Source organism: Trichoderma citrinoviride, assembly GCF_003025115.1.
Source record: "Trichoderma citrinoviride strain TUCIM 6016 unplaced genomic scaffold BBK36scaffold_9, whole genome shotgun sequence".
NCBI lineage: Eukaryota > Fungi > Ascomycota > Sordariomycetes > Hypocreales > Hypocreaceae > Trichoderma > Trichoderma citrinoviride.
In genome coordinates this window covers 404403-417572 of record NW_020194717.1, presented here as the reverse complement: position 1 = coordinate 417572, position 13170 = coordinate 404403, and the positions used below count along the sequence as shown (strand labels likewise).

General features: G+C 55.2%; 4 protein-coding genes across 4 annotated transcripts; 2 read left to right on the top strand and 2 right to left on the bottom strand.

Annotated features, from left to right (window-relative positions):
- Window positions 1-89: 89 nt before the first annotated feature.
- Window positions 90-695, top strand: BBK36DRAFT_1204218 (hypothetical protein; the record flags this gene model as incomplete). The annotated part of the gene is made up of 1 exon (XM_024897301.1): window positions 90-695. The coding sequence occupies one exon, from the start codon at window positions 90-92 to the stop codon at window positions 693-695; it is 606 nt and encodes a 201-aa protein (XP_024748430.1).
- Window positions 696-5314: 4619 nt separating this feature from the next.
- Window positions 5315-5795, bottom strand: BBK36DRAFT_1204216 (hypothetical protein; the record flags this gene model as incomplete). Its single annotated transcript, XM_024897300.1, has 2 exons — window positions 5578-5795; window positions 5315-5541 (listed from the first exon to the last, which is right to left on the bottom strand). The coding sequence occupies exons 1-2, from the start codon at window positions 5756-5758 to the stop codon at window positions 5315-5317; spliced, it is 408 nt and encodes a 135-aa protein (XP_024748429.1). The 5' UTR covers window positions 5759-5795.
- Window positions 5796-7063: 1268 nt separating this feature from the next.
- Window positions 7064-10224, top strand: BBK36DRAFT_1204213 (hypothetical protein; the record flags this gene model as incomplete). Its single annotated transcript, XM_024897299.1, has 3 exons — window positions 7064-7404; window positions 7633-9364; window positions 9421-10224. The coding sequence occupies 3 exons, from the start codon at window positions 7064-7066 to the stop codon at window positions 10222-10224; spliced, it is 2877 nt and encodes a 958-aa protein (XP_024748428.1).
- Window positions 10225-11211: 987 nt separating this feature from the next.
- BBK36DRAFT_1122150 (glycosyltransferase family 32 protein) lies at window positions 11212-12571 on the bottom strand (the record flags this gene model as incomplete). Its single annotated transcript, XM_024890914.1, has 3 exons — window positions 11212-11386; window positions 11480-12015; window positions 12107-12571. 3 exons carry the CDS (start codon window positions 12569-12571, stop codon window positions 11212-11214), a joined length of 1176 nt encoding a protein of 391 aa, XP_024748427.1.
- Window positions 12572-13170: the final 599 nt, after the last annotated feature.

Here is a 13170-nt window from a genome sequence, read left to right as displayed (position 1 = left end):
CATAGAGAGGCTAACCTGCTCAACTCACAAAACTGGCGAAAGAAACCACAAGAAAAGGAAGAAACAGCAGAAACAACAAGCGTTCCAGCATGGCCATCCCCAACACGGCCATAGACACAGACTCCTCCAAAGGCAGCCCCGTCGCCGACTTCGCCTTTGACGAATCCCTCGTCGAGTTTTCCGTCCCGAAAGCCGACTGGCTGCGGATCAACAACAAGGCCTTTGACGGCATCCTCACGTCGGCCTTCATCTTCGACGGCCAAGGGCGCGTGCTGCTCGTGCAGCGGGCGGCGACGGACAGCATGCCGAACCTGTGGGAGGCGCCCGGCGGGGCGGTGGACGCGGGGGACGCGTCGATCCTGGCGGGCTGCGCGCGGGAGGTCCGGGAGGAGGCTGGGCTTGTTGCGCGGCGGATGGTGAGGCTGGTGACGGAGGGCTTGCCGGGGAGGACAGAGGGGTGGTCTGTGTTTACGAATAGGGATGGGACGAAGGTGATTTGCGGGTTTGGGTTTGAGGTTGAGGTTGAACCGGGGAGGGAGGTCGTGCTTGATGAGAGGGAGCATCAGGCGTTTGTTTGGGCGGGGGAGGAGGATGTACGGAGGGGGGAGGTTGAGGGGAGGAAGATTCCGCTGACGGGGGCGATGATGAGGAATAAGTTGTTGGAGGCGTTTCGGTTGAGGAGGGAGGAGAAGTGAAATTTGGGGATGGGAGGGCTGTGGTCGTGATGAGGACGAAAGGCATTGCGGGGTTTTTTATTTCTCCTGCAGACTTTCATGATGCGTACGATGATTATGGGATAGATTGGATGAACATATATCTAGACTTTGAGACAACGTGGAAGGAATGCAAGCGTATCAAGGGAAGCATTGAGACTCAGTGATGCGAAGCCACAATGGCAGCTTCTGTATTGAGCTTCTCCATCATTAATAGCTGATCAATCAGAAAATCAATGGATACTCAACGATAACGCAGTTGCGAACTTAAGGGCATTGAACGAGAGTTTGGTGCGTTGTAAATTTATCCTCGGAGGTCGGTGCACGGCAGCGAAGGAGCAGGGATGTTCACCAATGATCTCAACTCAACAGCTACGCTTGATCCAAAAACCTTGGCGAGAATCGGCATCCATCACATCTTCATGAGCCTACTAAAAGTTTTCAATGCTCTTTTTTTTTTTTTTTTTCATCACCTTTGTTCAGGACTATGTGATAGTATGCCAAGCAAAGGGCTGTTAATAGGGTAGGCCAAGAGACATGGTGAAAGCGACTCTTAAGACAACCAAGAACGCAACATTATGACAAGTCACCAGAACTCATTTCAATTCGAGGAGCTTAAAATGACGTGCGAAAGTGTTATTTTGAGGATGGTGACAATGAGCTAGGTCAAGGTAATATATAGAATGTGTTGATGCCGCCACTGAGCGCATAGCGGACGAGCTTCACGAGACAACATTGTGGTGAATAAACTACATACATCAGCAGGTGAGACGACATCAGTGGCTAGAACCTTGAAACATAACTCAAAACTGGGCAGCTCTTGTTTCGTCCTGGCAGCCTGTTTCGGGACCCCATGTTCCTGGTGCCCACCCATCATTACTTGTCCAGGAACCTCGTGGTGATAGGGTCACAGAACCAGAAACCAGATACACAACGCAAACCTAAGAGCGGCATGACGTCCTTCATACAAAACAACTGGAAAAAAGATTGACAAGAGCATACAGTATATACAGAAATAACTAGACATAAGATAGTCATCGCTACCGTTGATCGATATCGTCATCTTGAAGCTTCCTCGTCCCGCACCACGGCACCCAGACAGACAAGTGGATCCCCCTCAACCGCAGTCCCGCATCATGCCACTGTCGTCCCATGTAAAGACCCTGAAAGACCCTTGGGACGAAGACTTACCGGATTGGAAGTGAGAAGGCAAGAGGCCGGACCGGACTCGGCTGGAGAGGCCGGCAGTCGGAGGTTGGATTGCTGGCAGGGCGACTTGTACTGTACGGCCGGTAGGACCAGGCATTTGAATCATTGTCTTGCATGACATGACGAGTTGACAGTAGGAGCAATCAAGTTTCAAAGATGAAAGTATTGTATATACTGTATATCACTACTTGACTCAGAGCATAGGGATGTCGATGAGTTACTAAGAGGGCGGGGAACGGGAGGCGTTGCTACTGCATGGGACTGGAGCAGACGTTGCGTGGGCACTGGAACCGGTGGGTGCGGATGTTCGCTGCGGAAGTTTAGTGATGACGCAAGCTGTGCGGTCCACATGTAAGAAGTTATTCCATGGAGTTTACAGGTTTATTTAGTAGTGAGTTGGGGGACTCAAGATGATAACTAACACACACAAGAGAATATGGTTCAGAGGGCGTATTAGGGGGGACGCGTAAGATGACATGAAATTCGATGGCTTAGTAGCAGGAAGGGAAAAGTCTATGTGCAGCTTCTGTTCCGTTGGCCACGGAGGCTTGATCTATCCGTTTCTGGGGGCGCGTGAGCTGATGGGACGGGATCTCGGGCTGTATGTTGGCGGAGGGTGAGTTGATTGGGTAGCCATGGGTGGCAATGTGAGCTGCGTCAACTTTTGGAGGCTGTATGAGTCTATCCAGCTACATGCAGCTGAGATTCTTTCAATGTGTGGAGGCAGTAAACAGCCATTGCATGCGCTGCGTATTTGCAATCTTCAAGAAGGCATGGCTACTTGTGATTTCCCAAGGAGGCTATAACCGAGGTCAAGTAAGGACATTCCAGTATATGTTCAGCAGCGAAATAGTGCTCAGCAGCTGTCTTCGCGTCCCCCGGGTGGCTGAGCATCACCAAGAAAACGAACTAGTGGAGTCCATGTAGGCAAAAGGGTCACATGGTGAGATCTCATCTGGCTAATAAGGAACTCGGGGTCTAGTATCCGTTCTAGAACGGAAGGATGGAGCGGCGTGATTTTTGTCTTGTTCCCTTCTATTTTGTGCTTTTATTGCCGAAGAGAGACGAGGAAGAGGAGCGGCTATCCGGCAGATCCGGAGGGTTGAGAGGACCCGAGAGTGCCGGCGTCAAGGGTTAGTTGCAGCCAAGGGCCCGGGAGTGAGAATTAGGGACGGGGCTTGGTAGGCGCAGGAGTTGGAATCGACTGAAGATTACAGATAAAGATGGAGATTAGGGAAAAATGAATAAAAAATAAAACTGATTAAATCATCAATTGGAATTGCCAAAACAAAAAAAGAAGCGAGCTGAAAGAAGGAAAGCAAAAGGAGAATAGAGCTGAGGGTTCATGAACCGTCTCGGGATTTGGACGGAGAGCAATGTGGTTCGGCAATATGGGGCTCGGAGGGGTTGCGGGAAGCTTACCGAGAGCCGAGCCCGCCAATCTGGGACTGGGGGTTTCAATTGCTGATTTATTGCGTTTAAATCTCTAATAGGTCCAAATTAAGAAAGCTCCGGAAGACAGAGAGGAGATGAGGGCTGACAAAGGGAGAGGGCATGGCAATGGGCTGTGAGACATCTGGCTGGAATGAGAGCTGAGGCTTTTCACGGAGAGACAATGGGCAGCTGGTGTCTGAGCTGAAGCAAGCTGAGTCCCTGGAGGAATGCTAGTAGTGGTCTGTAAATGCAATTGCCTGGAGCGTCTAGAACTGCAGGGGGCCTGACACTGCGCGAGGGCCGATATTCGGGATTTGGAAAACCTCCCAGGATCGAAGAGGGATGAGGAAGTCGCATTAGTCCAGCGCCCTGTTGGTGATGGGAAGCCCTTGGAGTTGCCGACGGAGATGCGCCCGGAGCCAGCCACGCGTTCGATTTTCGCCAGCAGGGGTTTGAGCCGTCTGTTGACTTCGTTTCTCCGTGATTCCTGGCTCTGATACAGACAGTTGACCGTACGGTAGTTGCCGTTCCTGGGCTCTGCTTTGCTCTGTCATCGACGAAAGGAGGCGATACGGGCGTCAGACAAGCATCACCAGGTTGGACCTCGGGACACAACCACCGGAGGATGCTCCGATGATTGACCCAAGTGATTTGAGTGATTGTCGCCTTATGTAAGACAGGACCTGATACACAACCGTCTTGTCGATGCGTCGCGGCCAATGTCGCGCACGGGTTGGACGCCGGCTCTGTGCGACCCGTGGCACATCCCTGCGCTTCTGGCCCAAGCTTCGACCGGGGTGCCGGGACCGGTGACGTCGATCGTGATGCTTTGCTGTAGATTTTTCAAGGCCAAGCTTTTCTTTGTCGTTGTGTTTCAAGGGAGAGGCGTGAGGGCGCTAGATAGTGTTCGCTGTCTTCGATCTACTACCTCCATGTGAGCGTGAGACAGGTGCCGTCCTGTGCCTGTTGTTCTCTCGCGTGTCTCTGATTGTACGTGTCCGAGTGTCTGAGATGGTGCAGATGTGATCAAATGTGAGCTCAGTCGCAGTAGTACTACTTTCAATACTACTACCTTCTTTGTTGTTGCTTCGCATCACGTTGCAGCAATGCATGTCGCCCACGCTATTTCCGGTGCATCCAGAATTGCAAACACCAAAGCACCGCTGCGTCCGAAGACTGATTCTTCCAGAATGATAGTCAAGCCATTCTGCGCATAATGCCATCTATCTCGCTGCTCTTCCAGATATCTATGCAAATCCATCTGCCACCGACCCCGGCCTCCGTGACATCACCAGCCCTATGCTGCTCCTTGCCGATTACTGCCCAAACGGTACTACGCTCGCCATCGGCGCACACTCGCTCAGCCGCTATAACCTCACCCAGCCTTCAGCGCCACAGCGTGCTACAACCCGCTGCCATCGCCCACCAGCTCCCACTACCGCCCACTACCTAGTACCGCCCACTGTCATCCACTGTCAACCCATTGTCAACAGCCCCCCTCACAACCCGAGCCTAATCCGCCCGCTCGCATCAGCCCCGGAAATGACTGCCGAGCGAGCCCAAACAGGCAACGGACGAGGGGCCTCGATCACAGGGCTAGGCCCAACCGGGGCAAGGGGCAGAAGTACACAGAAGCCGAGGAAAATCAAGGCCTGGCCAGAGGAGTCGACCAGAGGGAAAATGCGTGAGTGACGCATTACGTAGCCCGCTGCCCGTTTGATTACATGTAAAGACACGCGCCCGGCTTCTTTTTCCTGTCTCGCCTTGCCGCTGCCACCGGATGTGCCGCCTGGGATCGTTTATTCCCTCTGCCACAGCTCGACTTTTGAGGCGTTTTGCCCGGCTGCGACAAGGTGACTAACCCGCTCCACGACTCGGGACATTTTTCTGGGGTTCTCCGGCTCATACTTATTTTTGGCAGCACGGCGTCTTCCTCTTCCTCCTGCTCCTCCCACCTCTCACCACCGCGACTCTTCGTTTCTTGTCTCTTCTCTCTTCTTCTTCCTCCCCATCGCCGACGTCTTTTCCCTCTCTCTCCGTTCCTTCTCCTGGACAACCTCGACTTCGCCCTTCTGCGCGTTTCTCGACTCAATTGCTCGGCCGATACATGACGTTACCGCGATCCGCCATCGGTCCACCCCGTCGCTTCGTTCGCCTAGCAGCAACCTCTCCGGCACATCTACAGCTACAGCACATGCACCTCGAGCTGCGTCTCGCCTACTACTAGCATAGCAGCCTTCCCCGTCCCAGGTGCGACCGACAGACGAGTCGACAGCCATCAGCAGGTTTTTCGCCTTTTCCCTGCATCCTCTCCCGATCCTTCCTCTGGCTTCCCGCCGGGCCAGGCCCCCAACAAACAATCCGCAGGTGAGTCCGCCTCTGCTTGCGATTCTGCTTTCCATTGGCTCCCCGGCGATTGGCCATGCTGCTGCGCTGGCGCTGCAGTTTCCTTGCTTCTTCCTTCTTCGCAGCCGTCCTTTTTCGTCTTCTTTTTCTTCACTGCAAGCCACAGCGGGCTCTGCTACTGCAAGCGCTGTGCAGCTCCTCCACCGGCTTCCGGCATCAGTCACCTATCATTCTGCCACTCGCTTGGCCCGACAATCCTTTCTGAGGCGAGTGCCTGAATGCGACTCTGAGCCGTTGGGCGAGACGCCATTGGGAGCTCCCGGGACTCGAGTGGGCTCTGCGTGAGCTGCAGTGGGCGCGAGTGGATGCGGGCTGCCCAACCGTCAACGTCACCACCCATCGACGTGTCCAGCCTGCATTTGTGGATGCCCGTGCAGGCTTCATGCTTCATGCCTCGCTGCTCTGCTCGACCGAGGCCACTCACGCCCTGCCGCCGTGCTCCATCTGCTCTCCCAGCCAAGGTGTCTTGGGTCGACATCTTACTATCTTATCGCCGCTGTGTCGCCTCACATAATCACGAGGGGGGGGAGGAGGCGATGGGGAGGAGAAAAATCTCGCCTCGCTGCCCAATTATAACACAATTCAGTCAAAATTTTCCTGTCCTCTCACTCTTCCGCTCGTTTTGCCTCTCGATTCCCACTGCCGTGTCGACGCCCCTCTTTCTCTCGGTCCTGCCAACGGTCCAATTCCCATTCGCCTGGCCGTCCTCGAGCTGCTCTGGATCTGGACACAAAAAAGCACTCTAGTCCTGCCGGCCTCGAGATCGACACCTTCTGCCCTCTTTGTCTTGCTGTCAGCTCATCACAGCTACAGCACACTGCTTTGTCCTGCCTGCCCTTCCCCTACTTTCATCAGACCCCGCTGCATTAAGCTTCATACACATCCCCCCTCTCTCTCCTCTTTTTTTGTGTCAGCACTGCATAGGCTCGAGTTGTGCCCTCTTTCCCTCTTTCCTCTACCCCATTCACCGCTGCATAGGATCAGATTGTGCTCTCGCCCAGTCTGGCCTCCACCGGCGCTGCTTCGGCAGTTGATAATGGCGGTCTGAGTGGCTGTTTGGCTGCCCTTGATGCCGTGCCGTTGTCCAGCTAGCAGTCGAGATATTGCCGCCCTTCCCAATCCTTGAGACGCCCCTCCCCACATCCGCCCCCCTCACTCCCCCAGATTGTCGTTCCCCTCGAGGAGCAAACATGCCCGCTGGAGCTGCAGTGCAGCCGCCGTCCTTCTCGCGGACCCGTCGACGGGAGCCAAGCCGCAGCAATCACCTCCTTGCCGCCGAGAGCCATCAAACTGATGACAACATGCCAGCATCCCGCGAGTCTGACTCCCGCCATCGCAGACGTCGCCGAAGAGACGATTGGGTCCGTACGAGTAACGATAACATCCTGTACCGCCCGGACGCCCCTGTCGCCGACGCTTCCGCAGCTGCCGTTCCCGTCGCTGCCGCAGACGATTCGGTCGACCCCGTCTCCCGCCCTCCAACGCCCCCCATTGGGCCTCGAAGGACGCGGCCGCACTCCATCCACGTCGTCAGCTATCCCTCGGGATACGTGCCTCGTGAGCTCCGGACCGGAACCTCCCCTCACTCATCCAGAGCCCGTCTCGAATCTGGCGGCAGTCCCGCTCCCAGCAACCCGAGATCGTCGAGGCCTTCTGCTTCATCCCACCAATACGGAAGGACGTCTGAATTGCCAGTTCGCTTGGCTCTGACTCGATTTTTCCAATCATTAGCGAGCGACTCTGTGTCCTCGGTCGACGTCCCACAGCACAACGCGTTCCCCGTTGGTATACAGGCCATCCCGGCCACCGAATACCGTTCCGAGTCGACGTCTCGCAATAGCAGCAGTCGCGCCGCTCATCGACCTCGTAGCCACCAGTCGCATCACTCCCACGAGACCACTTCGTCGTCTCGCAGGAATCGTGAGCCAAAGCAGCAGGGCTCGTCCACCAGAGACCGTGACGCCGCCCACAAGCGCGAACATCGTGACCGCCGAGACAACCGCGAGCAGCCGCGCGAACGACCACGTCACAGGGCTTCTTCAAGGTCCTCCAGATCGAGGCCTAGGCATCGTGCCAGCAGCCACAGTCGCAGCCGCCACGCCAGCCGCCACTCCGGCCAGCAGTCTAATCGCAGCCGTCGATCTTCTCAACATCGCCGCTACCCTCCCAACAGTATGGCCACCGCCAGAGGCGCGGTGCCCATGAGCACCTATCATCTCGGCCACCACAACAGCTTCACATCTATCCGAAGTTCAAAATCCAGCGTAAATGCCGTCGTGACCGAAGTCACCAAGCCCGTCGCCACAGGTAGCGGAGTTGCCTGCTCCATCCTCCTCGCTGAGCCCAACGTCTTCCTGTCGGGCTTTGACCACAACGGCCATGAGCACCGGGAATCACGCGCAGGCACCGCCCTGCTCAGAGGCAAGCTGCAACTCACCATCAGCAAAAATGTCAAGATCAAGGCTGTCCAGCTCAAGCTGGTTGGCCGCGCGCGGACAGAGTGGCCTGAGGGCATCCCGCCGCTCAAGCAAGAATTGTTCGAGGAGGAAACCCTAAGAACCCAGGTTCTCACATTCTTCAACGCGCTCAATGAAGGATGGGAGACAGAGTATGGTAACCAGTGCACATACAAACTCAAGGGCGGCTCCGCAAACTCGAGCAGCACCATTCTCACCACCTCCCCCGGCGTTTCACCGGCTCCATCGATGCGAAATAACCTGACGGCCAAGGAACTGAAGAAGCTTTCTCTGCAAAATGTCCAGTCTCGCAGCTTCGGCAAGGGCGAGAGCGGAGTTGTGACACCCACTCAAGCTAAGGGCTTCAAGGTGTTTTACCCCGGCGTCTACGATTACTCCTTTGAACTTCCCATCGATCACCACCAGCTCGAGACCACCAAGCTGCAGTATGCTTCCGTCAAGTGGGAGCTTCACGCCACCGTCGACCGCGCCGGCGCCTTCAAGCCCAACCTCCATGGCGTCAAGGAAGTCCCCATCATCCGACTGCCGGACCAAATGTCGCTGGAGATGTCTGAGCCCATTTCCATCAGCCGCCAGTGGGAAGACCAGCTGCACTACGACATCATGGTCTCCGGCAAGAGCTTTCCTATCGGGTCGAAGATCCCGATTGCATTCAAGCTCACTCCACTGGCCAAGGTTCAAGTTCACAAGCTCAAGGTCTACATCACCGAATCCGTCGAGTACTGGACCAGCGACAAGCGAGTGACGAGAAAAGACCCCGGGCGAAAGATTCTACTCCTTGAAAAGACGGCCGGGAAGGAGCTCGACCCTGCATGGGCCGCGTCCGAGGTGGTCACTCTCCGCGGCGGTGAGCTCACGGAAGAGCAGCGTCGCGCCGCTCGAGAGACTGCCGCGAGGAGGCGAGCCCACGAAGCCGCACGGCGGAAGCAGGCCCCAGAACCACTGCCGGCGCCCGTGGATAATCTCCTCGGCGACCTGGATCTGGGCCTTGAGAACATGTGGGGGTCCACCGAGATCGAGGCCAGTGTGCAGATTCCGACATGCGAGATGATGGCCAAGAACAAGTCTCTCAGACTCCACCCCGACTGTAGCTGGAAGAATGTCAATGTCTTCCACTGGATCAAGGTAGACTCTCCACTTCACGATGTTCTTTCTTATGAAATGCTAATTCTTCCCCTCAGGTGGTTATGCGCATCAGCCGTCTCGACACCGATGATCCTTCAGGCACCAAGCGCCGCCATTTCGAGATTAGCATCGACTCTCCTCTCACCATTCTCAATTGCCGAGCTACCAGGGCAAACACGTCTCTGCCCGCTTATTCCGGCGAGATCAACCGGCCTTCTCCCTATCAAGCAGCTTGCGGCTGCCCCGATTCAGCAACGATTGCCATGGAGACTTCCCCGAGTTCCTCGACGGGCACTCTGCCAGATCCCGAAGCCGTGGTCGACGGCATGCCCGCACCGCCTCAAGCCGCCCATCTGCATTCTGGAGCGCCGTCTGGAAGCTCGGCAGCGGCAGGTCGACAAAGCCCAACAACATGGTGGCCCGAACGGTCCGGCCGGCCTATCCATCTGCTCCGAGCACCCAGCTTCAACCCTCCCGCCTTTGACGACGATACTGCACCCCCTCCAGCAAGCACCATTATCGTCGACGGAACTCCTGCCGATATCCCTCCGATCATGACACCGCCTCCGCAATACGACGCCGTTGTGGGCACGCCCAGCGTCGATGGTCTCGCCGACTACTTTACCCGGTTGGCCGAATATGGCCTTGGCGACGACCATGAAGGGTCTGGATCGGACGGCGACGAGTCGCCCGCGCGCATTCTGGACCGGAGCGGCCGCGTGAACGTGGCACACCCACGAACTCCTGGCGGCAGGAGGATGCCCAGCCGAAGCATGGAAATTTCCCGACCGCCCATCGATCTCAACATGACTTCTCTCCTTCAGCGCTCTGCTTACTCCCGCGAGGGCGCGCAAGTATAATGTTTAACCAGATTTTCTTCTATTTATTTGGATCTCTTACCATTATTCACTCGTTTTCGCTTTCAGACAAGTTCCCTTTGTCGAAGCATGCAACGCCAACGCATGGAGTTATAGACGGTTCTTGGGAGATCTCCCTCACTTTCATTTGTTTTGTATATAGGCTGTCTTTCATGAGGAGAATGGCCGTCTGTGCCTTGGATATGGCGTTTTGGGGGGCGGCATGAAAGACATCTAAAAGATGCATCAAACATACCCCGGGGTTGGGTTACGGCGGCTTGATGTTTATATGGACGGACACGCGATTATTAGAAGTTAGTATTGATAGTGTTTTTAGTAATGATGCGCCGCTGTGCGCTTGACCTTATCTTTCTTTCCGTGATGTCTTGTATCTGCAGGATTCTATCCTACTGTTCTTCAAGTGGCGGGCCTACCATGAGCGTAGATAGGGCAGTTTCTATCTTCGGCTTGCCATGATAAGCACTGGCAGCATTGTTAAAAGTCTTGCTCATTAGATAACATTCATGTATGAGATAGTATTTGATGGAATCGGGTTTTGGTGCTATATACAGATTTCGACGGCTGAGAGAGAAAAAATGAACATCTTCATTGATTTGACCTCTCAAGAGCCATGGTCCAAGGTTTGAATTGTACATGTCGGTTGCTGTCGGTTGAGAACACCCAATTTCATCATAAGTAGAAAGTATATCTGGCAACGCAGCTTCAAGACTGTAAATATGCGAGGATCGTGACCGTAATATGTCGAATTATGGAGATTATAGTACACTGTCGGCCAGTGTATCCGTCGTTCGAGTGCAACATATCATGCAGGCGTAAAGTTCATCAAATATGCACCTCTCTCTCACACACACTTACACACACACACATTTCTCTCTCTCCATCTCTCTAATGGTAATCTAGGCCGGCAAAAATTACAAATGGATAAGCAAAGAATACAAGGCTGAACAAGGAAAAAAGGAGATAGGCAAATCATGTGACAACTTTCGTCCAGTTCCTACACAGCCCAAACGCCGTCCGACAGAACTTGCCGTACTCGACCAGCCAGTCAAACTTCCTCCAGGATCCGAGCGCGTGGTGGACGAGCCGGGCGTCTGGATGCGTGATTGGTTTCGAGCCCATGTTGCCGTACGTTCCGCGGCCGGGACTAGAAATATCCACGAGGAAATCTTGTCAGCTCTTTCTTCCTGTATGGAAACATGTGATAAGGGAGGCGTAATGCATATCCTATGATCCTTACCTGAATCCTGTGATGGGCAGAATGAGCATGTCCTGGACAAGCTTTGCTCTGCCCCCGTCCTTCAAGCCCGTAAGAGAATTCCACCGAAAGTCCACCTCCTTCTCCAGCCACTGCATCGTCGCCAGCGTGACCGCCGCAGGACCAGTCCGCGTCAGGGGATCGGCCCTGCTGCTGCTGCTGCTGCTGTCAAGTCCTACGCTCGCCTTCTCCTCCTTCTCCTCCTTCTCCAGCCGCACCTCGGCGCGCAGGTTGTCCATGAACTGGCCCAGCGCGGGATGCCCGGGGACAGACGCCAGCGCCCACTGGGTGAGCTGGACGGGATACGTGTAGCCCATGCGCCAGTAGGCGTTTGCGGACGGATCGGTGTCTGCCTCGAGGCCCCAGATGAGGTTGACGGGTTGCGTGGTTGTGGTTGTGGTGGTGGCGTTGTGAAGGCCGTAGCTTTTGCCGGTGAGATCATCGGTCCATCGGGCGAGATCGGACGGGCCGATCCAGGTTGCCGGAGGTCGGAGGGGTTGTGTATCGATGTCGGCGTACTACGGCGCGTTAGAGAATGATCTGGTAGAGTGTGGAGAGTTACAGTATGGCTTTGAGTTTCTCCTTGAGCAAAGGAGGCAGAATACGTACGACGCCTCCCAAGTAACGACACGCCAGGACACGGAAGATGTCCGCCCTCTCAACGGGCGTAAACACGTTACGAAAGTCAATGACGAAGTCCTTCTCATACTCATCCATGAACATGGCTATTCCTTCATTGTCCCAGAAGAAGTACGCCATGGGCACGCTGTCGTTAGGAGGTGAGACGGCATACTGGAGCCATTGCTCGACCCAGGGGACAACTCCCGGCTTCCATGTGTCGACCCTGGAGGAAGCTCCCGTCTGGTGTATCAGCAGAGGGATGTTGGAGTGGGCGAGCTGCCGCCCGGGGGTGGACAGGGCGGCTCTGGAGGCGAGGAGGGCGGCCTCGAGGATGGTTGTTGGCGGAGGCTGGGTGGTGGGGATCCAGCTTGGGGGGATGTACCAGGCTGTTTTGGTGGATGATTTTACGTTGTTCCTGTCAGCGACGACTCTATTTCTCACCGAGAGATACATGTATCTTGTTGATGTTCCAGCGCCGTGGGTCGGAGATGTGAATGCCACCAGATCCGAACGCCACACACACAAAAGGTTTTGTAAAGAGACACAGATGAGACAGCTTACCTCCGCCGACTCCGTCAAACGAATGAATGTGTTTCCAGACCAGCGGATACCGCTCTTCTAACAGTTTGGCGTCAAACCCGGGAGATGATTTCCCGCGCCGGCCGGACAGCATCCAGATTGCTGCCGAAAAGGCCAGGCCGGCGAGGAGCATCAGCCGCAGCCGCCGGCGTAACATGCTATGCGGGAGCAACATGGGTGTAAGAAGGGGGGTGCTTTGATGGGATGAGAGTTCAAGATGGCGTCCGCTGGAGGTTCATGGCACGCGAGGCTTGAAAGGGTTTCGGCTGTGATGGGTGCGCTTTGGGGGCAAGACATGAGTTGCGAGGCAAGGAGAACGGGCTTGGATGGGTTGTCTTGCTGGAAGAACGCTGCACAAGGTGAAATAGTCTGTTTCTCATGCCATATGGAGATTCCAGATTTTTTGACGGCGGGACTAACACGAACGAAAGAGACACGAGGTGCTTTGACCAAGGCAAACCAGACCAGAGATA